Source organism: Artibeus jamaicensis, unplaced genomic scaffold (assembly GCF_021234435.1).
Source record: "Artibeus jamaicensis isolate MK-2021 breed Jamaican fruit bat unplaced genomic scaffold, CSHL_Jam_final contig_729, whole genome shotgun sequence".
Lineage (NCBI taxonomy): Eukaryota > Metazoa > Chordata > Mammalia > Chiroptera > Phyllostomidae > Artibeus > Artibeus jamaicensis.
The window spans coordinates 3,184,081-3,211,295 of NW_026521939.1; the positions used below are offsets into that span (position 1 = coordinate 3,184,081).

Sequence of the window (27,215 nt, forward strand, 5' to 3'; positions counted from 1 at the left end):
TAGAAACAGAAAGTAGAAAGGTAATTACCAAGGGCCGGAGTGAAAAGGGGAAATTAGTGTTTGGTGGATTCGGAGTTTCAATGTTGCAAGATGAAAAGTTCTAGAGCTGTGTTGCATAATAGTGTGAATACAGGGAACACTCCTGAACGTTGTACTTAAAAATGGTTAAGACAGTAAATCTGACATTACCACAAAAAGTAAAAAATAAAGTCTATTCAATAATAACACATAAAAGAACACAATTACATTAAATTTAATCTTTGTAGAACTTTTAGGTATATTAAATAATATAACCTTTAAGGAATGTATTTAATTTTTAATTACTTCCAACTGGGCCCTAAGGAATCCAGAGTTATCCCCCTCCTCAGTTTACTGTGAGCCACTCGGTTTCACAGAGGTACAGCACAGGGTCCATGACAAGCAAACTGCCGATGGTGCAGAAAAATTATTGTTCTGCAGCAGACTGTTTAATTCTCCAACTATAACTATTAAAATTTTATAATAAATTTGTAACATTTTAAAGATTTTTTTTAAGTAAAAGTTTAGGTTTCCAGAACCTTATTCACTGTATTGGGCTGGCCAAAAAGTCTGGTTGGCTTTTTCTGTAAGATGGCTATAGTAGCACTTAGCTATCTTTAACTTCATTCAATTTTTTTAGATTGTACTGGGACAGGTGTCATATGAGTATGCATTTAAAAAAAATCAAAATTGGTGAATTTCTGTACAGCCTTTTTAATATTGAAGATGGAAGAAAATATGCAACATTTCTGGCATATTGTGCTTTATTATTTCAAGAAAGGTAAGAACACAACTGAAATGCAAAAAAAGATTTGTGCAGTGTATGGAAAAGGTGCTGTGACTGACTGAAGGTGTCAAAAGCGGTTTGCAAGGCTTCGTGCTGGAGGTTTCTCCCTGGAAGAGGCTCTACAGTCAGGTACACCAGGTGAGGTTGATCATGATCAAATGGAGACATTAGTTGAGAACAATCAATGTTCTACCAGGTGGGAGATAACCAACGTACTCAAAACAATCCAAATCAATATTGGTGAAAATGAAACATGTGTCCTTTATTTTACTGAAAAAACTAAATGGACTTTTTGGTCAACCCAATATAATGATGATTTGGACCTCTACCCCATCTGATTTTAACATTCAACTATTCAACAACTGGCCAAAATGAAGACCAGTGCAACTTAGTCAAAGAAAAAACATCAAAATTACAACTAAACTATAGAACAACCATCAGTCAGAACTGCTTCATATCTAGCTAAATGGAAGTCCTACGACTAAGGCTATTTAGAAGAAGCCACCTTGAGAATGATAGGAGGGACAGAGATGCAGAATGGGCTGGTCCCACACCCACCTGTGGCAGGTAAAAATCAGGAGGGAGCCCTCGCCCCGTGACTGAGTTGGTTAGAGCATCATCCCATACACCAAAGACTGCAGAGGTTCAGTTCCTGGTCAGGTCACATACCTGGGTTGCGGACTCAACCCCCGATCAAGGCATGTTTGGGAGGCAACCGAATGATGTTTCATGTTTCTCTCTTGCATCAATGTCCCTCTCTCTCTCTCTCCCTCTCTCTTCCCCTCCCTCCCACTTGTCCTCCCTCCTCTCTCTAAAATTGATGCACATATCCTCAGGTAAGGATTTAAAAAAATAATAATAAAATTGAGAGAGCTATTTTGGTTGTGGAGACACCTTTGAGGAGCAAGGGGTCCTAGCCTCATACCAGCCTCCCAGTCCAGGGTTCCAGTGCCAGGAAAAGAAGTCTCATAACTTCTAGCTGTAAAAACCAGCAGGGACTGTGGCTGAGGGCTTCTGGAGTCCCAGATGTTTCTCTTAAAGAAACTGCAGAGACTCACTCAGACTCTCTCTCTGAGATTCAGCATTAGGGAAGCAGCTCAAAGGGCACCAGGGACATTCGGGGAGGAACTGAATTGTTAAGCATCAGGGAGAGAGCTGGAGGGGCAGCTTTCTACCAGATGAAGTCCTGGCAGAGGCTGCTGTTCCTTTGCTGGACCCTCCCCAAGAGATATGGCAGGTGGTGCTATATCTGAGTCTCCATCAACCTGGCTAACACCATTCGCCCCACCCCGGAGATTCTCTGAGGCCCTGCCCCACCCAAATTGTGGATCCACTCAAGTTGTTTCCAGTGCCTTTTCCATACAAATGGCCTGTCTAGACTTGTGCTTCATATTTTCCTAAAATCTTTCAAACGAGTAGCATCTAGCCTTGGTGTGCCTTACTCCTCTTATTAAGTGGCCCCAGGCCTAGCACGAGCGGCAGCCCGCCTAGGTTTGAAACTTGGCCTCTTCTGCATACTTCCAAGCCCAGTACAAGTAGCAGCCATGTGCAGAAAGCTTTGTAGCTCATGCCAGGAGGCCCCAGGCAGAACACTGACAGTCGCTGACCTTGGCCTACACCTCCGTAAGGCCTCAGAGCCACTGCACCCAGTGGACAGCTTCAAATCACATCAAAGCACCACCCAACCACCACCACAAATGACACACTCAAGAGGCAGACTCAGAAGGCACCAGAGCCATTGTGAAGTAAGTCCTGCTCCATGGTGTCGGCCCCCACAGAGCTGATCCTCCAAAGTGGTCACAGCCACTCCTTACAGCTGACTGACCTGGGGGTAAATCCCTCCCATTGATGTGCCAACAGCAATGAAGGATCACCTACAATAGGAGAGTGTACACACCCTACATGGGGTAGGGGTGGGGGGACAGGCACCTGGACTGTCCAGATCGGGAGAACAGGGAGGCTGCACCACTGGGCCCTGCAGAACACCGAGCATATTAGGCCACTCTACCAAGCCTGGGCGTCATAGCAACTCTACTCAGTACACAGACACAAACACAGGGAGGCTGCCAAAATGAGACACAAAAACATGTCCCAAAGGAAAGAACAGAACAAAAACTCCTGGAAAAAAACTAAACAAATGGAGACAAGCAATCTACTAGATGCAGAGTTCAAAACACTGGTAATCGGGATGCTCGATGAACTTAGTGAGAACTTCAATAGTATAAAAGAAAATGTGAAAACCATAAAAAAAAAGAACCAGTCAGAAATGATAGATACATTAACAGAAATGAAAAATAATTTACAGGGAATCAAGCAGATGAAGGTAACAATCAAATCAGTAATTTGGAATATAAAAACGTAAAAAACAATCAGGACAGCTAAAAGAAAAATAATTTTAAAAAATGAAGACAATGTAAGATGCCTCTGGAACAACTTTAAGGGTACCAACATTCACATCATGAGCATGTCAGAAGGACAAGACAGAGAGCAAGAAATTGAAAACCTATTTGAAAAAAAGGACAGAAAACTTCCATAACCTGGTAAAGGAAATAGACACACAAATCCAAGAAGCACAGAAAGTCCCACACAAGGTGAACGCAAAGAGGCCCACACTAAGACACATCACAATTAACATGACAAAGGTTAAAGAGATCTTAAAAGCAACAAGATAAAAGCAATTAAGTTAACTACACGGGAGCCCCCATAGGACTATCAGCTGATTTCTCAACAGAAACATTTCAGAACAGAAGGCCCTGGCAAGAAATGTTCAAAGTGATAAAAAGCAAGGATCTACAAACAAGATTACTCTACCCAGCAGAGCTATCATTTAGAATTGACAGAAGAGACAGATAAAGAACTTCCCAGACAAGAAAAAGCTAAAGGAGTATCAACCAAACCAGTATTATTACATGAAATGTTAAAGGGTCTTCTTTAAGAAGAAAAAAGAAAGATAAAAAATAATAACAATATAATAGCAATAAATACCTATCTAGCAACAAGTGAATATAACAAAACAAAATGAACAAGCAGAACAGAAACACACTCACAGATAGAATATTTTCGTGGTTGTCAGATGGGAGTTGGGTTGAGGTAATAATGTGTGAAGAGGTGAAGGAGTTAAGCAGCACAAATTCATAGTTACAGAACAGTCATAGGGTTGTAAAGTACATCATAGGGAATACAGTCAATAATATTCTAATAACTATGTATGGTGTCAAATGGACACAAGATATATTGAGATGATCACTTAAGTAAGTTATATAATGTCTCATTACTAGGATTCCTGTGAAACTAATATAATATTTTATACTAATTGTAATTAAAACTAAAAAGTGATTTAAAAAATAGAAATAAACCTGAAAAGAAAAACAGAAAGAAAAAATAAAAAATATAAAAATACTACTGGAAGGAAACACAGGCTAATTGCTTTATAACTTGGGACTGTAGAAAGACCTTCTAACTATGACTAACTAGTAAAAATTAGCACAGAAATCAAGTAACTTAAAAAAAAGAAAGAGACAAATCTGGAAGACAAAAGATAAGCTCCAAATATCTTAAATTAGTATCACAGACAAATATAAAAAGATCTCCTAGATACTAGTGAAAGAACAACCCAATTTAAAAACAGGCAAGATGCCCTGGCTGGTGTGGCTCAGCGGATTGAGCATGGGCTGCGAACTAAAGGGTTGGCAGTTCAATTCCCAGTCAGGGCACATGCTTGGGTTGCAGGCCAGGTCCCCAGTGGTGGCCACATGAGAGGCAACCACACACTGATGTTTCTTTCCCTCTCTTTCTTTCTCCCTCCCTTCCCCCCACCCTCTAAAAATAAATAAATAAAATATGTAAAAATAAATAAGTAAAACAAAAACAGGCAAGATGAATCAAGTTCATAGAAAAACAAATCAGAGTCCTTAAATATAAGAAAAGGAGCTCAAGTTTACTCACTTCAGAAATGCACCTACCTGTCGCCTATTGGACTGGCAGAAACCCAAAGTCTGAAAACCACACTGTTAGTGAAGCCATTTGGAAAGCAGAGGCCGACTCCACACATAGCTATTGGAAATGTCAATTGGTACAACTAAATAGAGAACAGGGCAATAACTACCAAAATGACATATGCACAGGTGTCTCACCCAGCAATTTCACTTCTGGAAACTTCCTCTACAGATACATACATCTGTCCAAGCAATGCTTACCACTCATTACAGCAATTCTTATCTCTGCAAAAGAATGGGAATGAAGCAGATATCCATCCACAGGGGACTGGATAAATTACTATGTATTATCCAATACAATGCCAACCATACAATGTAATATTATGCATCTGGGGGGGAGCAGATAAAAAGACAGGAAGATCTGGAAGACTTATTGATACGTGAAAAAGCAAGGTGAATGACAATGTGTATAAAATGTAAGTTGTTAAAAAAAAGACAGGAATAATATGAATTTCTATTTTCAACTGCTTGAACTTGCATGAAAAACTATACACCTCTGTATATTATTTTTGAACCACAAGAATGTATAATCTCTTCATGGTAGACTGCATTATTAGTCCCAATTCTTTACCCTCCCTGCATCCACACCCTTGCCATGGCCCCATTGTGGGTAAAATGTACCTTCTCACCCCTTGACATGGCTTGGCCTGCTTGACATGACCTGCTTTGATCAATAATTTATGAGTGAGTGGGACCAGTGGTATGCCAATGGCTTGCCAGAAATCAGAATATACTATAAAGTCACAGTAATCAAGTCATTATTATAGGGAACCTACCCGTGTGGGATGGCAAATGTAGCCCAGCCCTATGAGAAAGCCCACAGGCGCCTTTTGGCACGCAGGACACCAAACCCACGGATCGGCTTTCCCATGGGAAATCAGGCCTGCATTACACCTAGGCTGCTTTGTGGCTTGCTCTTGCTAAAAATCCCTCACCCTGAGTTGAAGCAAAAAATGCTTACTGCATATCTTTAAAGTAACTTCCTGAAGTCTGTGCTAATTCTCCCAAGGATGGAGTGTAACCAGACCAATTCCTCTTACGATTCCCTTGCATTTGCAACATTTTTTCCTTGTTAATCTGTGAGAAGTAATCAGTAACATCCTTTCCTTTGTTATCTGTAAAAAGTAATTGCCTAAAGCAAACCTAAGCATAATGAATGAAAACCTTCTTTGATGTATGCTATTAGAAAGCCAATAAAAGCTTGTCAAGGCACTCTCCCCTTGAGAAAGTGACTGGGCCAACCCTTTTTCTCCACAGGACTTTGGCAGTCCATGTGAATTTGTTTGTCTCATCCACAACACCACAGACCCTGCTGGCCAGAGTCCACATCAATTACAGTGTTGGTATAGTAATTCACAAATTATACACTGGACCAAAATATAGAATCCAGAATTAGATCCCAGGATATATGAGAGGTTTTTACAAAACAGAGTTGAGTTCAATTCAGTGGAAAAAAGATAAGAATTTAGCCTACTTCAAGAAAAAAGAAAAAGCTCAAATAAACAATTTAACTTTACACCTAAAGGAACCAGAAAAAAAAATTAAAGCCCAAAGTTAGAAGGAAGGAAATAATAAATATCCTATCAAAAATAAATGAAATAGGCCCTGGCTGGCGAAAAGCGTGGGCCGTAACAAGATACGGTTTGTCCCCACAGGGACCCCCCCTGGTGGCAGCCCCAAAAGAACCTTTTCCCCCCCAAAAAAAAAAAAAAAAAAAAAAAAAAAGAAATAGACACTAAAAAGATAATAGAAAAATCAATGAAACTAAGAGCTGGTTCTTTAAAAAGATAGACTAACAAGGAAATAAAGACTGTTATCAAATAAACAAAGTTAAAATGAAAGAAGTTACAACTGGCAGAAATACAAAAAATTATAAGAAACTACCACAAATAATTATATACCAACAAACTGGACAAGCTGAAAGGAAGGGATAAATTCCTAGAAATATACAATCTTCCAAGACTGAATCAGAAGAAAAAAGAAATCTGAATAGACTTATTCATATTAAAAAGATTGAGTCAGCAATCAAAAGCCTCACAACAAGCAAAAGTCCTGGACCAGAGAGCTGCTCAGATGATTTCTACCAAACATTCAAAGAAGATTTAATAACTATCCTTAAACACTTTCAAAACATTAAAGACAAGGGAGATCTTCCAAACTTATTTTATGAGGCCAGCATTACCCAAATACCAAAAGGAGACAAGGCCAGCACAAAGAAATAAATTACAAACCAATACCCTTAATACACGTACACGTGTCCTGCCTGCTGTGGCTCAGTGAATTGATCGCTGGCCTGTGAACTGAAAAGTCACCAGTTCAATAACCAGCCCGGGCACATGCCTGGATTGTGGGCTAGGTTCCTAGTTGGGGGTGTGCAAGAGGCAAGCCAATTGATGTATCTCTCACACATCAATATTTCTCTCCCTCTCCTTCTCCCTCCCTTGCCCTCTCTCTAAAAATAAATAAAATCTTTAAAACAAACAAAAAAAAGATCACACATGATGATCAAGTGGAAGTTAGTTGTTCCTGGGAATGCAAGGATGCTTCAACACCCCCAAATTAATCAACATGATATATCACCTTAACAAAATAAAAGAAATATCATATGATCATCCCAGTAGACAGAAAAAGTACTTGACAAAAATTCTGTTTATGATGAAACACTCTCAAAAAGTGGGTAGACAGGGAACATACCTCAACATAATAATGGCCATATATGACAAGTCCACAGCTCATACTCAATGGTGAAAAGCTGAAAGCTTTTTTTAAAGATCAAGAACAAAATAAGGATGCCCACTCTCATCACTTTTTTCCAGCACAGTATTGAAAGTCCTAGCCACAGCAATTAGGTAAGAAAAATTAAAAGCAACCAAATTAGAAAGGAAGAAATAAAATTTTCAGTATTTGCAGATGACATGACACTATATACATGTATAGAGAACCCAAAATCATCCACCCAAAACCTGTAAGAACTAGTAAATGAATTCAGTAAAGTTGCAGGATATAAAATCAGTATAATTTCTGTACACTAATAACAAATCAGAAAGAGAAATTAAGAAAACAATCTGATTTATAACTGCATCAGAAAAAAAAAACCTAAGAATAAATTTAACCAAGGAAGTGAAAACCTGTTCAATGAAAACTAACACACTGATGAAAGAAAGCGAGTAAGACACAAATAAATGGAAAGATATTCCTAGGTCACAAAGTGCAAGAATTAATATTCTTTTTTTTTAATATATATATTTTTTCATTTTTAAATTAATTAATTTATTTATCTTTAGAGAGAAAGGAAAGGAGAGAGGGAGAAAAATATCAATGTATGGTTGCCTCTCATGGGTCCCCTGCTGGGAACTGGCCTGCAACCAAAGCATGTGCCCTGACTGGGAATCCAACCACAATCGTCTGGTTCACAGGCCCGCGCTCAGTCCACTGAGCTACACCAGCCAGGGCAAGAATTAACATTCTTAAAATATTAATTCTACCCAAAGCAATCTAGAGATTCAACATAACCTCTGTCAAAATTCCAATTGTATTTTTCACAGAACTAAAATAAGTAATTCTAGTCCAGCCAAAATGGAGGCGTGGAATTCCACCTCACACAACCAAATTTAAGGCCAACAACGATTTAGAAACAAAACACAACCAGAACAGACAGAAAATTGAACTGGGACTTCCGCCAAGATGGAGGTTTAGGTGGATGTGCCGTGCCTCCTCACACAACCAAGTTTAGGGACAACTAAATATTAGCATCAGAAAACACAACCAGAACACGGAAAACTGAACTTTTCGGAAGTCCGCTAACAACAAATTCTTCAGCCGGACCGGTAAGGGGCGAAACCGGCGTCTGGTGAGGAGCTGCAAGGGAGGGCTCGGTCGGACCGGGCGCGGAATCCAGACGCGCGAATCCAGACGCTCGGGTTCCAAACCCAGGATTGGACCTAGTGAGCGACCGAACAACCCACCAGGTGAGCGACTGCAGAGGAGACAGTGGGGAGGCGGTGCAGCGAGTTGACTGCGGTTGCCTAATTGCGCGGGAGCGAGGGAGTGGGTGGTTGGACCGGCCGCAGCGGCGACAGAGGGCGCCGCCATTTCCCCGCTCTGACCACGCCCCCACATACAGCGTCACAACCCAGCGACCTGGGAGTCCAAGGCACAGTTTCTCACATTTAAAGGGCCAGAACAGACCAAAAATGTCGCAGGGAGACCTCAAAGCCCCAGAGATAAATCTAAGTGATGAAGAAATAGCAAAACTCTCAGACGCACAGTTTAAAACACTGGTGATCAGCTTCCTCACAGATCTGGTTGATTATAGCCACAAATTAGAGAAACATATGAAGGCTAAATTAAGGGAAATGAATGGAATTCCACAGGAAACCCATAGAGATGAAAAGGAAACTGGGACTCAAATCAATGGAGTGGACCAGAAGAAACCAAATAATGGCCAAACAGAAAAGAGTCAAGGAGCAAGAATTCAAAGAAATGAGGAGAGTCTTAGGAACCTCCAGGACATCTTTAAACGCTCCAATATCCGAATTATAGGGGTACCAGAAGGGGGAAAGACACAACCACCAGTGGAAAAACTATTTGAACAAATAATAAAAGAAAATTTCCCCAATCTGGCAAAGGAAGTAGACTTCCAAGAAATCCAAGAAGCCCAGAGAGTACCAAAAAAGTTGGACTCAAGAAGAAACACACCAAGGCACATCATCATTACATTAGCCAAAATTAAAATGAAGGAGAGAATCCTAGAAGCAGCAAGAGCTAAGGGGACAATCACCTACAAAGGAGTCCCCATCAGGCTGTCAGCAGATTTCTCAAAAGAGACCTTACAGGCAAGAAGGGGCTGGAAAGAAATATTCCAAATCATGAAATCTAAAGACCTACAACCAAGATTGCTCTATCCAGCAAAACTTTCATTTAGAATGGAAGGACAGATAAGGTGCTTCTCAGATAAGACCAAATTCAAGGAGTTCATCATCACCAAGCCCTTATTATATGAAATGTTAAAGGGACTTATCTAAGAAAAAGAAGTTAAAGAAACATGAACAGTGAAAGAACAACAAGCTCACAGTTATTAACAACCACACCTAAAACGAAAGCAAACTAAAAGAACAGCTAGATCAGGAGTGGAAATATAGAAATGAAGATCTCAAGGAGGGTTAGCAACAGGGGAGTGGGAGGAGGAGATGGGGGGTGAAGGTACAGAAAATAAGTAGCATAGACAGTAGATAGAAAATAGATGGGGGGGCAAGAATAGCATGGGAAATATAGAACCTAAAGGACTTGAGACACATGGACATAAACTAAAGGGGGGTAATGGTGGGGTTGGGGGGGCAGGGTGGAGGGGAATGAAGGGGGGAATAGAACAACTGTAACTGCATAATCAATTTAAAATAAAAGAAAAAAAAAGAAAATTGAACTGTACCAAAGTCCAAAAACAAACCATTCATCCAGACCAGTAAGAGGGGGTGGAGTCGGCAGCTGCCAGAGAGGTGTCACAGCAGAAAAAAGCAATGGTTGGCAGACCTGGGTACAAGAAGGAAACAAGCAGACCCAACCCAGTGAGGTGCGCAAGGTGGTTGGCTGACCTTGGACACACATTCGTGTGCAGATAAACCAGGCAAAAATGGGTAGTGAGACAGACCACGCAACCCAGGGCCCCAGCAACAGAAAATAAAGCCTAAAATCACCAACTGCAAAAACTTGTGGGGGTTGAGGTGCCGGGAGAGACTCCCAGTTTCACGGGAAAGTTTGTTGGACAGACCCACAGGGTCCTAGAATGTACACAAGCCCACCCATCTGGGAACCAGCACCAGAAGGGCCCAATTTGCTTGTGGGAAGCAGAAGAGGGGACTGAAATCTGAGAGAGTGGAGCAAGCACCATTGTTCTCTCTCTGACCCTGCCCCCACATACAGCATCACAACCCAGCAAGCGGGTTGCCCTGCCCTGGTGAACACCTAAGGCTCCGACCCTCATACATAACAGGCACAACCAGACCAAAATATCAGGGTTCAAACAGAAGAACAAATCAAAGCTCCAGAGCCAACACTTTTAAGCAACCAAGAGATAGCCAACCTATCAAATGCACAGTTCAAAACACTGGCGATCAGGATGCTCACAGAACTGGTTGATTTTAGTCATAAATTAGATTTAAAAAATTAAGCTACACTAAGTGAAATGAAGGAAAATGCACAGGGAACCAATAGTGATGGGAAGAAAACTGGGACTCAAATCAATGGAGTGGACCAGAAGGAAGAAAGAAACAACCAAACAGAAAAGAAGGAAGAACTAAGAATTCAAAACTATGAAGAGAGGCTTAGGAACCTCCAGGACATCTTTAAACGTTCCAACATCCGAATTAGAGGGGTACCAGAAGGGGAAGAGGAAGAGCAACAAGTGGAAAACTTATTTGAACAAATAATAAAGGAGAACTTCCCCAATCTCACAAAGGAAATAGACTTCCAGGAAATCCAGGAAGCTCAGAGAGTCCCAAAGAAGTTGGGCCCAAGAAGGAACACACCAAAGCACATCATCATTACATTAGCCAAGATTAAAATGAAGGAGAGAATCCTAGAAGCAGCAAGAGATAAGGGGACAGTCACCTACAAAGGAGTTCCCATCAGACTGTCAGCTGATTTCTCAAAAGAGACCTTACAGGCAAGAAGGGGCTGGAAAGAAGTATTCCAAGTCATGAAATCCAAAGACCTACATCCAAGATTGGGCTATCCAGCACAGCTTTCATTTAGAATGGAAGGGCAGATAAACAGCTTCTCAGATAAGGTCAAGTTCAAGGAGTTCATCATCACCAAGCCCTTACTATATGTTAAAGGGACTTATCTAAGAAAAAGAAGATAAAAAATATGAACAGTGAAAGAAAGGACAGCAAACTCACAGTTATTAACAACCACACCTAAAACAAAAACAAACTTAAGTGGACAGCTAGATCAGGAGCAAAGCCACAGAAATGGAGATCACATGGAGGGTTAGCAACAGGGGAGTAGGAGGAGGAGAGGAGGGGAGAAGGTACAGAGAAAAAGTAGCATAGACGGTGGGGAGAAAATAGGCAGGGGGAGGGCAAGAGTAGTATGGGAAATGTAGAAACTAAAGAACTTATGACACATGGACATGAACTAAAGGGAGGAATGCGGGGGAGTTAAGGGGGGAAATTGGACAACGGTAATGGCATAATCAATAAAATATATTTTAATCAATCAATTAATTAATTAATTCTAAAATGTGTTGGAACCACATAAGACACTGAATAGCCAAAGCCATCTTGGGAAAGAAGAACAAACCTGGAGGTATCACTCTATCTGATATCAAACTATACTACAAGGCTAAAATAATCAAAACAGACTGATACTGTTACAAAAACAAACACACGGATTAATGGACCAGAAATAAACCCACACCTATATGGTCAATTAATCTATGACAAAGGAGGCCATATACAATGGGGTAAAGATAGTCTCTTCAATAAATGGTGCTGGGAAAATTGAACAGATACATGCAAGAGAGAGAAACTAGATCACTTTCTTACACCATGTGCAAAGATAAACTCAAAATGGATTAAAGACTTAAATTTAAGACCTCAAACCATAAATCTTGAAGAAAACATAAGTAATAAACTTCTGACATCACTTATTTTGGATATGTCTCCTAGGACAGGGAAACAAAAGAAAAAACAAACAAGTGGGACTACACCAAACTAAAAGGTTTTTCCATGGTAAGGGAAACTATCAATGAAACGATAAGACAGCCTGGCTGGTGTAGCTCAGTGGATTGAGCACAGGCCTGTGAAGCAAAGGGTTGCTGATTCGATTCCCAGTCAGGGCACATGCCTGGGTTGTAGTCCAGGTCCCCAGTAGGGGCACACATGAAAGGCAACCCACACTGATGTTTCTCTCCCACTCTTTCTCCTTCCCTCCCCCTCTCTCTAAAAATAAATAAATATTTTTTTAAAACACACACAAAAAAACGGTAAGACAACCTACTGAATGGGAGAAGATTTTTTCAGTAACACATCAAATAAGGGATTAGTATCCAAAATATACGAGGAACTCATGTAACATCCAAAAAAACCCAAACCAATTAAAAAATGGGTGGAGGACCTGAATAGACCTCTCTCTAAAAAGGACATACAGGTGGGACGACTGACACATGAAAGGATGCTCAACGCCATTTATCATCAGAAAAATGCAAATTAAAACCACACTGAGGTATCTACACCTCACACCTGTCAGTATGGCCATCATCAGTAAATCAACAGACAGTAAGTGTTGGCAAGGATGTGGAGAAATGGGAACCCTTGTGCCCTGCTGGTGGGATTGTAAAATGGTAGAACCATCATGGAAAACAGAATAGAAATTCTTCAAAAAATTAAATATCAAACTACTATGTAACCCAGCAACTCTACTTGTGGGTATTTATCCAAAGAAATCCAAAACACTAACTCAAAAAAGATACATGCTCCCCTATGTTCACTGCAGCATTACTCACAATAACCAAGATACGGAAGCAACCTAAGTGTCCATCAACAGAGGAGTGGATAAGGAAGATACAGAGAACAAACTGAGGGCTGCCACACGGGAAGGAGGTTGGGGGTTGGACAAAAAAGGGTAAGGAATTAGAAAGTACAAATTACCAGTTATAAAACAGTCACAGGGATGTAAAGCACAGCATAAGCAACACAGTCAATATTTTAATAACTATGTATGGTGTTAGATGGGTACTAAGAATTATCAGGGGGATCGCTTTCCTAGTTATATAAATGTCTAATCACTATGCTGTAAACCTGTAACTACAAAAATTTTTTTTAAATGTGTACTAAAGGACCAAAACATCTGATATAAAATTAACAATAAGAAATGTAGTACTACTTTGCTGGTATAGTTATGCTGGTATTTATATTTTTTCTGAATAAACATAATATTATCAGTGACCTAAAGCAAAACAAAATATGGAAGAACATCAATCACTAAAAACTATTTTAAGGCTTGAATTAGCTAATCTGTTCGCCTTTGGTCATTAAAGTGATTTGATACCTGCCAGACAGAAGTTTCCTTTGATGCCCAATAAATCGAGAACAATCTTGACAATATAATTAATTAATTAACAGGAGTACTTTGTCTTTGCATCTACTGCAAGGCATTTTTCTTTTTATATGTAGAATTAGCAGATAACTGAGGAAAAACTAGGGCTTTACAGCCATGGCCTACATTTGAGGGTTGGTACCTTGGAGTGCAATAATGTTCTTTCACAAAATGTCCTGTGGAACTACTATCAAAGATGGAAATTTGTTGGATGAATCCTCAGCCAAGCAAGGATATATTTATATTTGTGAGCTCATAAAATGGGCAAAGAGTTTCTAGAGACCTGGTGAAGCCACACAGGACTAGCCACAAAGAGTTGCAGGAATGATGTGTACTTAAGCTAATGATGTCCTCTAGTTACTTACAACCTCACTCCTCTGCTTAATTTACATGTTTACAATCAGAAAATCTATGAGTGAATAAAAACACTACAGTACATCCAGGTACCGCAATGACGGAAACATGTCATCATCACACATTTATTCAAACCCACAGAATGTCCACCACCAAACGTGAACCCTAATGTAAAGTGTGGACTCTGGGTGACGATGCTGTGTCAGTGTAGGTTCACCGACTGTGCTGTTCTGGTGGGGATGTCCACAGTGGGAAGTTTGTGCCTGTGTGAGAACAGGGTATATACTGAAACTCTCTGTACTCTTCTCTCGATATTGCTGTGAACCTAAAACTGCTTTAAAAAAAAAAGCCTATTTAAAATCATTTTAGCCCTGGCCAAGTAGCTCATTTGGTTAGAGTGTTGTCTCAGTACACCAAGGTGGCAGGTTCAATCCCCAGTCATACAAGAAGCAACCAATGAATAAGTGAAACAACAAATCAATGTTTCTCTCTCTTTCTCCTTTCCTCTCTAAAATCGATAAATAAAAATAATTTAAAATTTTATTTAAAAAATGAAGGCAAAGGAAAACGTTTTCAGACAAACTCGAGCCAGGAGCACTCGCTGTCAGCAGACGGGCACCACAGGAACCCTCAGGGAAGTTCTCCGAGCTGAAGGGGATGATACCAGAGGGAAGCCCAGACCCTCAGAAAGGAGAGACCCAGAAATGGTAAGTATGGACATGAATGTAAAGGCTATCTTGTTACGCTCTTTATTTCTTTAAAATGCGCTTGGCTTTTTAAAGCAAACAAACATGTTGTGGAATCCACAGCATGTGTAAACGTAGTAATAGGCTACTACAACTACGGCATAAAGGTTGAAGAAGGTAAATGAAACTATAAGGTTGCAAGGTTGCTGCATTTTACCTGAAGTGATACAATTATTAACTAACTAGACTGAAAAGTACAGCATGTATATTGTGAGTCCTTAAAAAAACAGCAAAAAATGCAAGAAACTGCGGGGGGCCAATGCAAAGGTTCCGTTGTGTGAGTTACCTGAATACACGCACTTGTCCAAACTGCTGGGAGTGTGCACTTAACATATGTGTGCACCACTGTAAGTAATTTTTATCAAAAATTTAAAAAATGTTTTCTTAAAAAAAAAAAGCACCTGGCTCTGCTTAGTCAATAAATGTTAGTTACTACTGTTAGTATTCTGCTAAATAACAGAGTATCAATTTAAGAAGTGCTGCTTTTGAACATGCTTCTTTCCTTCTTACAGTAGGGCCTTATTTATGTAGCACATGCTTATCCTCCTTCCTGGGACATTCTCGCCTCCCACTTTTCCCCTGAACAACGCCTATGCACCCCTCGTTCTTCCTCTCCATAGCATTTCCTTTGGGAAGCCTTGCCAGACACTCTCTCACCAATGGCCAAATTAAGATATCCTGTCACTTGCTCCTGTGACATCCTGGACTTACTGTTGTAATTAAGTTCCACTTATTGGCCTATGAGACTGTACGATCCATAAGGGCGCTGGCTCAGTTTCACTCACTGCTGGATTTTCTATTCTCAATGCAGTGCCTGGGTCCCAGGGTGCTGGAGGCAAAAGGCAGCGACGAAAGGCTCCAAGAGCTGTTTTCTCCATCCTGACATACCGTTTCGCTCTCTCCAAGTCATCATTTGCTTGCTCCAGCTCTCGGATGTATTTCTGCAGCTGATCTTTAATTGCCTTTGTCTGGGCTAGGTCATCCTCTAAGGCGGAGATCTGCCGGTAGCCTTCCGAATGCTGCGCCTCAAACTTCTCCTGAATGACAAAATCAACAGTGAGTGAACAATGAAGACTTCTGATAAGCTCTGGTTATCTCCCCCTTCCCTGCTATCTCCTTAAAACACTAAAGGCACTCCTATTGTAGCAGACACGGTTGTTTTTTAGACACTGCGCTTCCATTCCCCTCACTCTCCACAGTCTGCCAGCACCCTGACTTCTTCAGGGGAGTTACCTCTGTTATCACAGGGTCTTCGTGGGACTAGTCTTCCCTCCCATCACACTCAGTGAAGAAGCTTCAGCCTTCCTCTCCCACCCTCCTGCTACAGCCAGGGAACATGCCTAACTGTAGTCCACAGAACCTTTTCTCCACAGATGTGGACTCTTAAGCATGTGACAAAAGAGGGCAAAAACAGGGGGCTCTCACGTCTAGAGTGCTTCCTGCCTCCCAGCCTCCTGAGCATCTTGTACCTTGCCTCCTCCAAAACCTGGTCCTTGTAGCCTCCGTGTCAAGAAGCAACCAACTATCTTCAAAGCAATCAATTTGATCAAGGTGTCCACAGCCACAGAAAGCCACATAAACCTCTCCAAGCCTCAGCCATGAGGGCAATATGATTCCATGACATCATGGATCACAAAAAAAACATCAGGGATCACAATGACTTTGGCTGCATGTGCCACGCAATAAGGGCAGGACATTGTGTACTTAGTCTGACAATTGTTCTGACTTTGTGATCCAGAACACTCCCCCTACAGCATGGGGGAGTTAGAAGAACTTCTGGACCTCTGGGAGAGGGGAGAAAGGAAGGAAGGGAGGGAGGAAAAGAACAAAAAGGGAAAAAAAAACCTGTTATAAATTATGAAAGGAAGCCTAGTACTTTCCAAGACCTAGCAGCTAACATTTATCATTCACTGCATGGCAGCCTCTGGGTTCAGTAGACTGATTACACTGCCTCATTTAATGCCATGCTCAGGGATGTGGGGACTGAGGCTCAGTTATTTAATTAGCACAAAGTCAACTGGTAGCAAATAACTGAGCCAAGATCCAACCTGAGGTACCTGGGCTTGTTCTCTTGAAAGAAAAAAAAACAAGTATGATAAACTGCCCTCACCACTTCAGGCCAGGTGATAGAGCCATCAATCTCTCTCCCTTTTTCCTTCCCTCTCTCCCTCTCTCATCTTCACCAAACACCCTTACTACATTTCCTTCATCCATACGCATGAAAGAAAACACCCACTTCCCACAGGAAAGGCCCAAAGTCTAATTAGAAAGTTAAAAAAAAAACAAAACAGGCAAACTCCTTCCTTTTCTTTACCCAGTTGAGTAAACAAAGCTGTTGCTAGAATGACGTAATGGTGTTGTCTAGGTCAGAGAGGCGTGGACAGTCAGTGTGAAGGGCAACACCCTCGGAACGATCTGATTTACAAGGTGAGGACTTGGAGGGCATTCCACATGCTCAGTCTGCTGTGTCCCCTCTGATACCCCGCTTCCTGGCTATGAGCAGAAGCAGTGTCCCCACAGAAACAAACAGGGCCCGTGCACAGCCAATTCCCAGGCATGGCTCTGATGGCCTCACAACCTTTAGGTGGGTGCATCTCCAGATAAAACAAGAGGGTGCAGAATCCTAGGTGATTAACCTAAATTCAAACTCGGGTTCTCAGAAGATGTGGTTAACGGGCTTCTCCACCAGCATGATGATTCAAAGGATGTCCTTTGAATTTGTGGACATGAAAAGCTGTTCCTGACATGTTGTGCTTTCATTTGGGGCTAATTATAATGAGCTGTCAGCTGACGGAGGCATCAATAGATGCTCTGTCTGATCCCTTACAGGCTTTTTTATTCAACTTGTGATGAATAAGCCAGTTGTCAAGAGGCTTATTCAGTTGAATACATTTCTCTTAGGTGACAAATATGGCCTAGTGGCACTTTGGGTATTTCTATTTCTTTCCTTGTTCTATGTTCTGAGTCTCATGGTTGGAATGAAGGTCTTCTACAGATTCAAAGGCTCAGTTTTGAAGCCTTTACTTACTTATTAATAGCTTGGTATTTATTCAGCATCCGTGGAGGGCCCTCTTCCCTTTCTAAATTACTGGCCATACCACCGATCTTCCTTCCATAGTTTTCCATTCCCAAGGCCTCTTAAATTTAAGAACTACAAGTTCTCCATGTCTATGGCAGGGATCAAATACTAATGCCTGCAGGGGTCAATCTGTTAATAAAATGAGTGAAGTGGGCCACATGTAAGAATAGAGAAGGTGACACTTTATCCTTTAGTGCTGGAGGTGGGGGAGGGGGGTGCAGTAGTAGGGACTGGGGTGAACTGGAGAATGCTTGCTCTGTCTTAGCAACCACTACTTGGCTTTTTGCTGCTATGGAAGAATGAAGGCCTTGTGTGGCCAGACCTGCCAATGCTCAAAGGAAATCAGAATTCCAGATTTTTATAGCCTTACAACTTCGAATGTTGATATTAAAGATATAAATTTTATTATCAAAAGAATAAACTGTAAATAAACCCCCAACTCTAGCAAGTAATAGCATGTTGAGGTATTTTACAGGCAGTGTCCAGATGCATGCAATTCACTTTGAAATGCATCGAATCATAAGACAGATTGATGGATGCACAGATACATAATAAAAAGTATGGCAAAGGTTACTGGTAGAGCTTGGGTGGCAGATGTACAGGTGTTTACTGGAAAATTCTTTCAACCTTGCTGTGTGCTTGAAAACCTTCATGATAAATGTTGAATAAAACCACTAAGGCAAAGCAAACAGCATCTGTGGGCCAGACTAGTCTGCAGGTAGCTACTTTGGACTCTGTGGCCTATAGCATAAAGGCCTGACCTCTACTCCTCAGCTTCAATGGTCTTTGGGGTCTTTCCTCTGTTCCTCCCCATCTCTCAATCCCCAATCCATTTTTTGGTCTCACTTCTTCCCATGTATCAGTAAAGCAGGACTCTCAAGGTCCACTTGAAGCTCATCCTTGTCCATGTCTGTGGCAGGTCCAGGTGAACTCTTTATCAATCCTGGGCACCAAGACACTAGCTTTACACACTCCCTGCCCACCCCATCTTCAAACGCCAGCTCAAGTCCCTCCCCAGTGGTTCCCTGAAGCTGTTTCCAATCCATGTAGACCTTTCTCTCTCAGGAGGATCTCATGGTCAGTAATACATAAATGAGCATCTTTTCCCTAAGTGCTTCCTGGGGTTAGGTTTGTCTTCCCCAAGAAGCTTCCAGAGGACCTGTAGCACATCTTTTTCCATCACACCCTGCCCTGGCCCACACTACGGGGCCTGGGCGCTCTCCCAAGGCAGCTCGTCAAAATCTACATGAGAGCTTTATTAAAAAGAGAGATAAATGAAAAGATATGCAGACATGCTAGGGCCCCACCCAGACTTAATGAGAACAGCAGTCTTGGGCGGGGGTGGGTTCTGGCCTGTCTGGTGTTTACAAAGCTGGTGAGGTGACCTGCTTGGCAGTGGGGGCGGGCAGCCACAGTCTCTAAGGAACAGAGTTACACTCAGTGATCACGTGCTAAGCCCTATAGAAGAGCCCAAAAGGCAGTCTTTACCCTTTTACAGCAGTGCTTCTCCAGATACTTAGCCATGCCTGGAGGTATTTTTGGCTGTCATACCCGGGAGAAGGGCTTCTACTGGCACCTAGTGGGTGGATACCAGAGATTCTGCTGAACATCCTAGAATGCAAAACTCAGCCCTCACAATGAAGAATTAACTGGCCTCAAATGTCAATCGTGCCCAGTTGAGGAACCTGCTGGCACTGTCCAACAGAACTTTCTGTTGTGACGGAAACATTCTCCAGCCTCTCTGTCCAATAATGAGACCCACCACAGACATGTGGCTACACAGCACTTGTGTAGCCAATACAATTGCAGAATTGAATTTTTACTTATTTTAATTACTTTAAATGTCAATAGCCACTTGTGCCTGGAGGCTTCCATACTGGACAGCATAACCCTGGACCTTGTAATGGTCAACAATTCTAGGAACGCTCCGTACTCTAAAATTGTTTACTTTGCACATGCCTTATTATTATAGACAATCCAAGAATGGCTCTGGGGACATGTGTGTGACCTGCTTCTCACAGAGTTCCCGACTCATAAAGAGTTCAACTGCTACATCCACCCAGCAAGCCTGGAGGTGGGCGTGAGCCCAGGCCACGGCCCCCCCGCTCTGCAAAATTCCCTTTCCCAGTCACATGCACCACACTAGAAGCTTGTCGCTACCTGAGTGCATTTCCTCTCACCCCCTCACCTTGATGGTTTCTAGCTCCAAGCGAAGGCGGTTGTTTTCTGACAGGAGGTCCCTGTTCCTGGTTTCAATTTGTTGCAGCTGTGTCTCCAACTCAGCCTCATATTCTCGGCTCCCCTCCTGGAACTCTCGGAGCTCTTCTTGTGTATTCTCTGCCCTACAGCAGAATTCGCAGATGTCAAATAAGAATATACTGAGCACTTACATGATGCTAAGTCTTACGCATGGATCAGTGCTTTATTTAACTACCTTTTAAGGCAGAAACTATGATCATCCTCATGTCACAAATGAAAAGATGAGGTTTAGACGAGATGAGTGACTTGTGTCAAAGTCACACAGGAAGTCAGAAACAGAGCTTGGACCTGAACCCAGGAATGCCCGGAGCCAGAGACATTTCTTAATCAATTCACTCTTCATTCATTCATTCATTCATTCAACATATATTTTTGAGCCCAACATGTAGTAATATACTTTGGATTATGTATCCTCTTCACATTTATTTATTATAAGTAGAAGTTGGATTATTTATAATATAAATGTCACTTATCACACCACTAAAATGTATCCATAAAGAAGATCATGCCTATAATGATGCCTATAGAATATAATGCCTATCAAACAAAATATACAACTTTAACATGGACAATGAAGATACCAAATCTGTTAAAGATTTTGCTTACCTTGCTTTAGTCATCCATTCAAATGGAGACTGCAGCCAAGAAACTGATAAGGCTGAGACTCAAAAGCATTAGGAAAGGCCATCAAGAGCAAAGACGTATCATTAGATACTAAGGCTAAGATCATCCACACCTTTGTATTCCCAATTATTGATACTATGAACAGATGTGGAAGTTAGACAGTGAAGGAGGTCGATCGTAAAACAATTGGTTCATGTAAAATGTGGTGCTGGAGGAGAGCTACACAGATACTCCGGACCACCAGAAAGACTATCAAGTGGCTCCTAGAGCAGATTACAACCTGAAATTGCTCTGGAGGCAAAAACGACAAAACCGAAGCTACTTCAGACACATCACAAGAAACAGGATTCTTTAGAAAAGACAGTAGCCCTGGGAAAAATAGAAGGCAGCAGGGGAAGAGGAAGGCCAAACATGAGATGGACTGACTCTACAAAAGCAGCCATAGGCTTGAATCTACAGGAGCTGAGTAGGTTTGCTGAGGACAGGATACTGTGAACATCACTCACTCAGAGTTGCCAGGACTTGGAACCAACTCAGTGACACATTAAGATGCACACAAAGACATGGATGGAACTGGAAAGCATTATGCTGAGTGAAATAGGCCAGGTGCTGAAAGACAAATACCATATGATCTCACCTTTAACAGGAAGCTAAACCAAAAAACAAAGACACTGAAATAGAGAACAAGGGGATAGTGACCAGAGGGGAGAAGGAAGGGAAGTTAAGGGGAAAAAGGGGGAGGGATTTGGAGGAACAAATAGGAAGGACACAGGGACGAGAACTAAGGGGGGGTGGAAATGGGAGGGAGGTGGGGAGCAAGGGGCGGGGGAGGCTGGGATGGGAAAAATTGACAAAAAACTGTACTTGAAAAATAACTAAATAAAATTTAAAAAAAAAGAAAAAAAAGATATTGTTCAAAAAACAAAAAGAAAAAAAAAAAAAGATGCACACAAAGTGTCCCTACCCCATCCCAAATACCCAGTTCTAGCTTCTCAATCCTTAAAACGCAAGGGACACTTTTTTTTTTTAACACCAGCCTGAGTTTAACCTTAAGTCAAACTAAGAACAAAGATATTTGATGAACTGGAATAAGACTCCACAAAGAGATTATGAGTCCATGAGAAATAAAAGAAACAGGACTGAACACATACACACACAATTCCCAGATATGGGCACTGAAACACTGGTTTCAGATTTTACAATCTGCAACAACCCACTTTGCTGGGCACAGGGAGTTCTTTCCTCACACATAAAGCACTGACCAAATATGGCATCCCAGAACTGATAAAACCCTGCCAGAAAATAAGATGGGAAGTAGTAGTTTGCTTAGGAACACAGGCTTTGGAGTTCAAATTCTAGCTCTGCAACTTACTGGCTGTGTGACCTGGCAAGTTTCTGTTTCCTCATTTGTAAAATGTGTTGATAATGGTGGTTTCATAGGGCAGTTCTGACATTTAACTGAGATAATATACGCAAAGCCTTCACAGTGCTTGTCACATAATATTCCCCACCCCACCCTACAAAATGACTGCTGCTATCATCATGGGAAGAAAAGGCGGGTGAACTTTGGTGAACTGACCTTTGCTTGTAGGTCATTGCCAGATCTTTCCAATAGTTAGCATCTTCTTCCTCAGAGCTGAAAGTCTTCCCAGAGTCCTCCATCATGAAAATGGGAGAAGAGGTCACTCTTTTTGTGGCATAGTGTCTAGGAAAGAAAGTTCTAAAATTATTATTCTGGTTAAATACTGAACATTATTGGAGGGAAAAAATCCGGAACTTTACATTGGATTAAATAATGAAACAATGCCAAAACACTAAAACAACCAAGGCAAAATATAGCCCACCTGCATGTTTCATTCCATGGAGAGATAAAACTGTCAGGAAATGCTGACTCACCACATTGGGAAGAAGGGAAATAAGGAAAAGATGGAGGTGAGGACATCTTCTGGGGTTCTAGCTTGGGCAACAGGATGCCAACACTGTCCCCGTCACCAGAAATGCAGACATGCAGAACATCAGAAGGAAAGTCTTCAGGGCAAGGGGATAATGACCCAAGTCTGGGACATTATTAGTCTGACATGCTCGTGACACATCTAGATGCGACACTGAATATGAAACTCGGGTAAAGTCTGGGCTAACAATACGAATTTAAGAGTCATCAGTTTGTAGCTGGTGCTTCCCTTTCTCTTGCGACAGAACCACCGGAGGACCTAAGGAGGACTATTTATGGAACTCTGAGGAATGCCAGTATTTGAAAGGGGGGCAAGGGAAGAAGTGGTAATCAGAGGAGAGAGGAGAAACAGAGAAATAAGAATCAGTAAGAGTCAGCTGTCCCGGAGTAGATGGTTTCAAGGGGGAAAGGGGAACATTCCACAGTATCCGCGAAACAGAGAAGGTGGTAAGATAAGGCTTGGAAAATATCTACCAGACTTGGCAAAATGTTGGTCACTGGTAATGTGAGCAAGAATAGTTTCAACACAGTGGAGGAGGGAGGAGGAATAAACTGGGTAGAGGAGCATGTAGGAGGTGAGGAAGAGAAAGTCCACAGGATTTTGGAGAACTGGGTATAAGAAAGGGAGACAAATTTGACAGTAGGTAGAAGAGAGTAGAAGATAGGGCCTTGGCTTTGAGACATCCAGAGCAGAGGTTAGGAAACATGTCCCATTCTATACTACATATTCTATAAACAATCATCAGTTTATAGACTCCACGCTCATAGAGCCTCTGGATGTAACAGCTTATTTTCTGAATTTATTTAAGGCTCTGAGCCTGTTGAAGGTCATCGGGAATCCAAACTAGATGCCTCCAAGGTTCCTTCCTTCCTTCCTTCCTTCCTTCCTTCCTTCCTTCCTCCCTCCCTCCCTCCCTTCCTTCCTTCCTTCCTTCCTTCCTTCCTTCCTTCCAGGGACCTTACAGTCTGCAGTATGCGTCCTTGGGAACAAAAGAATGAACACATCCCTCACTTTGCAAGTCATAACCGACAAGCTGTATTTTGGGCTCAATCTTTTTAAAACCATTCGGTTAAATATGTTAGTGATGGCACGGACAAAATCACCAACTTCTGGATCCCAGGCAGAAGTTGAGTAATACCTATACTCAAGCACAGCACTTATTGCTAACTCTGCATTTGCTACTACCCATATGTGCAACTTCTTTCTCTCCTAATTTCTCCCCCTTTCCTAATTTGGAGAAAGTATGCCCTGGGCCCTCCTAACTTCCCCCTTCTGGAGAACAGTTTCTGTGAAAACTTGATCTAAGCAGAGAAGCCAAATGGTATAGAAAGCTGTCAATTATTAATTTTTTTCCAGGTCAGAATTCCTTCTTCCATCTTTCTGTAATAGCACCCCAATATTCCTTTGGGGGAACTAACCCTACACTCACCCCAGGAGGTTCAGAGGAAACTGACATCCCCTTTTGTATCTGGGAGAAGGCACAGGACTACTCATACCTCCAGAATCAGTAACCGGCTGGGGGGGTGGGGGTGGGGCAACCAATGCTGAGCCAACAACAGGGATCAGCCTCATGCAAACTGAACAAATTATTGGCTCAGGTGTGGACTTAACTCAAGCTGAGTCAACAATAAGTGGGCCTAACTCAAGCCAAGCCAGTAAGTGTCCAGAACCAGACCTTTTGCAGAGCTATCAGGAAACAAACTCTTTAGAAGTGTTAACTAACCTTACTGTAATAATCATTTTGTGATATACATTGATACATACATACAATCATCATGTGGTACACCTTAAACTTACACAATGTCATGTGTCAGTTATATCCACAAAGCTAGGGGAAAAAGAAAAACATGAACTCCCTTTTTCCGCTAGGATTTGTTAGAGAGCAGGAGGTAAGCCCAGAGTGCCAATCCTCATTCTATCATGAGAGAAGACAGCCTGAGAAAGAGGTCAAAACATTGGAAAGCAGGACCAAGAGGTGGAGAGACGGGGTCCTGATAATACTGTTTGAGCACCGGGATCCAGCTGTCCCTAATTTATGATTATGAGAGATAATTTACTCCCGTTCTTGACTGTACCAGTTAGAGTTGGATTTCTGTCACAAGAGAGTTCTAATTAATATATGGAGTGACAGATCTTGTCTGCTGAAAAGAAATAGAATGGAGTACCTACAGTAAATAACAGTAATTAAGATGGTGGCGGTAAGAATAAATTTCGGTGTGGTGCTCCCTGCTCAGACCATAAGCTCGAGTGAGTCCAGATCGCAGCTAATATGCAATCACCAAACCAATGTCTATAGTGTCCAGAGCACAGAGCCCATGCAACTCTATGTAAATGAGCACCGTGTGGCCACTAATGGTCCTATTAAGGACAAATGCATGGCACGAGGGGAAATCTGGGGACAGTAGGGTGAGAAAGTGAGGAACTAGGAACAATGAATGTACACTGACTCCTGCTGTTTGGAAAAAGATCATGTCCAAGGTTCAACATAATTAGTCCCTGTCACTTCTTTTAAACATTTCCCACCCTCCTACCCCTCCACTTCCTTAGGTTCCAGCTACACCACCTTCTTTCTGTTCCTTGAACACACTAAGCTCACCCTACCTCAGGACCTTTGCACTTGCTATTCTCGCTGCCTGGAATGTTTTTCCTTCAAATCTCTTCTCGGCAGGTTTCCATCTTGCCCCTCAGATCTCAGCTAAAATGTCTTCCCCAGAGAGACCTTATTTGAATACCAGCAAATACCCACTTCAGCCCTTCACTATGATATTAACCACCCCCCCATTTATGACTTTATATGTCTTGTTTTCACTTATCTTCCCTCACTGGAATGTCAGTTGTTGAACACAGGGACCTTCTCTGTCTTTTATATCCTCCATACCTAGAATAACGCCTGGCATCTAACAGGCGTTTACTAAATGCTGTGGAAGGAATGCACATAGGAGAAGACAGAGACTGGCCACTAGCGAGAAGGGAATACGACGTTAAGGAAGGCACGAAGCCAGAGGCCCTCTGAAGGTTAGCTTATAATTTACATCTGTAAATCCTACGATGCTTATCAGGATGGGGAAAACCTCTCCCTCGGCACCTGAGCGCCATCTGCTTAATGGGAAGGAACTGGAGAAGATACCATGTTTGAAACCACCCCTTCTCCCCATTTTTACATGATAAACAGTATCTGATGTAGTTCCTGGAGTTTAATAACCCTGCTCCTGCACTCTTATGACAGATGAGTTTTTTAAAAGGGCTTCTTAAAACAGTTACCATGGCCAGTGAGCCTTAAAACTGAACCCTCAGGAAAGAAATGAATTTGTGGTGTTCCAGGAGGTCCTTCCATTGGGAGAAGGGCTCTAATTATAACCATGCTGATAGGAAGGATCTGGTTTTTGGACCTCAGGTTCTGGGGAGAAACTACACAGAAACCTGAGCTTATGTCACAGCTTGTACAATCTCTAACTCCTTCAACTAAAGGGCAAAACCCGCAGGCCTGGCATTTCAACCAAATTCCCTGCATTTTAAAAACAATCTTTAGGGAAGAAAAAAAATATACTACAGGCCAAGAGAGAAGAAGTAATGGCTGAACTTCACTATGTTTTAAAAAGGAAGTCTTAAATATATAAGTTTTCTTTGCCATAAGAAAATGTCTCAGAGAGTTCCAACGTGAATTATTCTTCACAGAAAGCAGGTAAGATGACTTGCAGAGTTTCCCCTCTTCCAGCATTATCTATCGAATTTTATCATCCCCTTCTATTTGCTGTGTGCTGGGCATTTAACAAGTCAGCTTCAAACAACTTTACTCCTTTTAAGCCATTCAACTGTAAGAGTAAGCAAGACAATCACCTGGATTCTTAGAAGAAGCTGGAGCAGAAACGCTGTATCTCCGGCATCTCCTTTGGTGCAAGTGAACAGCAGAGGCAAACTAGACCCAGTGCAAGGGCAGGGGTGCAGGGGATTGTCTTTAAATTCAAGTTCGAGGTCTCCCCGGGTTTGTAAATGGACTGATTAGAAGTCAAATTCACCCACAGTCTTTTAAAAGGCACTGTGACAGGCAGATGTTAACTGTTGTTAACAGTGTATACAACGTTGTACCCACTATCTTAAAAACTGACACTGCATGCATTTATTTCATCTGTGCTACAGGCATTCAACCTTTTAACTTGTGTGCTCAATACACCATTACATCATCGTGCCCTAGCTTCATGGACAAATCCAATGGGTACCTCAACTGTATGTGATACAACATGCAAGAAAGAACAAACTAGGACAAGTGGTTTGAAAAATATCTATTTTCTGTAACTTAGATCTACT

The 27,215-nt window shown here is 41.8% G+C and overlaps 1 protein-coding gene across 5 annotated transcripts in view; it reads right to left on the reverse strand.

Moving 5' to 3' along the window:
- Positions 1-27,215, reverse strand: part of NDE1 (nudE neurodevelopment protein 1) — a 39,842-nt gene that overhangs the window by 10,188 nt on the left and 2,439 nt on the right. For all 5 annotated transcript variants that reach the window (XM_037129106.2, XM_037129102.2, XM_037129105.2 and 2 more), the window contains 3 exons: positions 22,538-22,663; positions 20,264-20,417; positions 15,885-16,033 (listed from right to left, as the gene is read on the reverse strand). In XM_037129106.2, coding sequence (XP_036985001.2) covers positions 15,885-16,033; positions 20,264-20,417; positions 22,538-22,623 — 389 coding nt within the window. In that variant the 5' untranslated portion in view covers positions 22,624-22,663. The remainder of the gene's footprint in view (positions 1-15,884; positions 16,034-20,263; positions 20,418-22,537; positions 22,664-27,215) is intronic.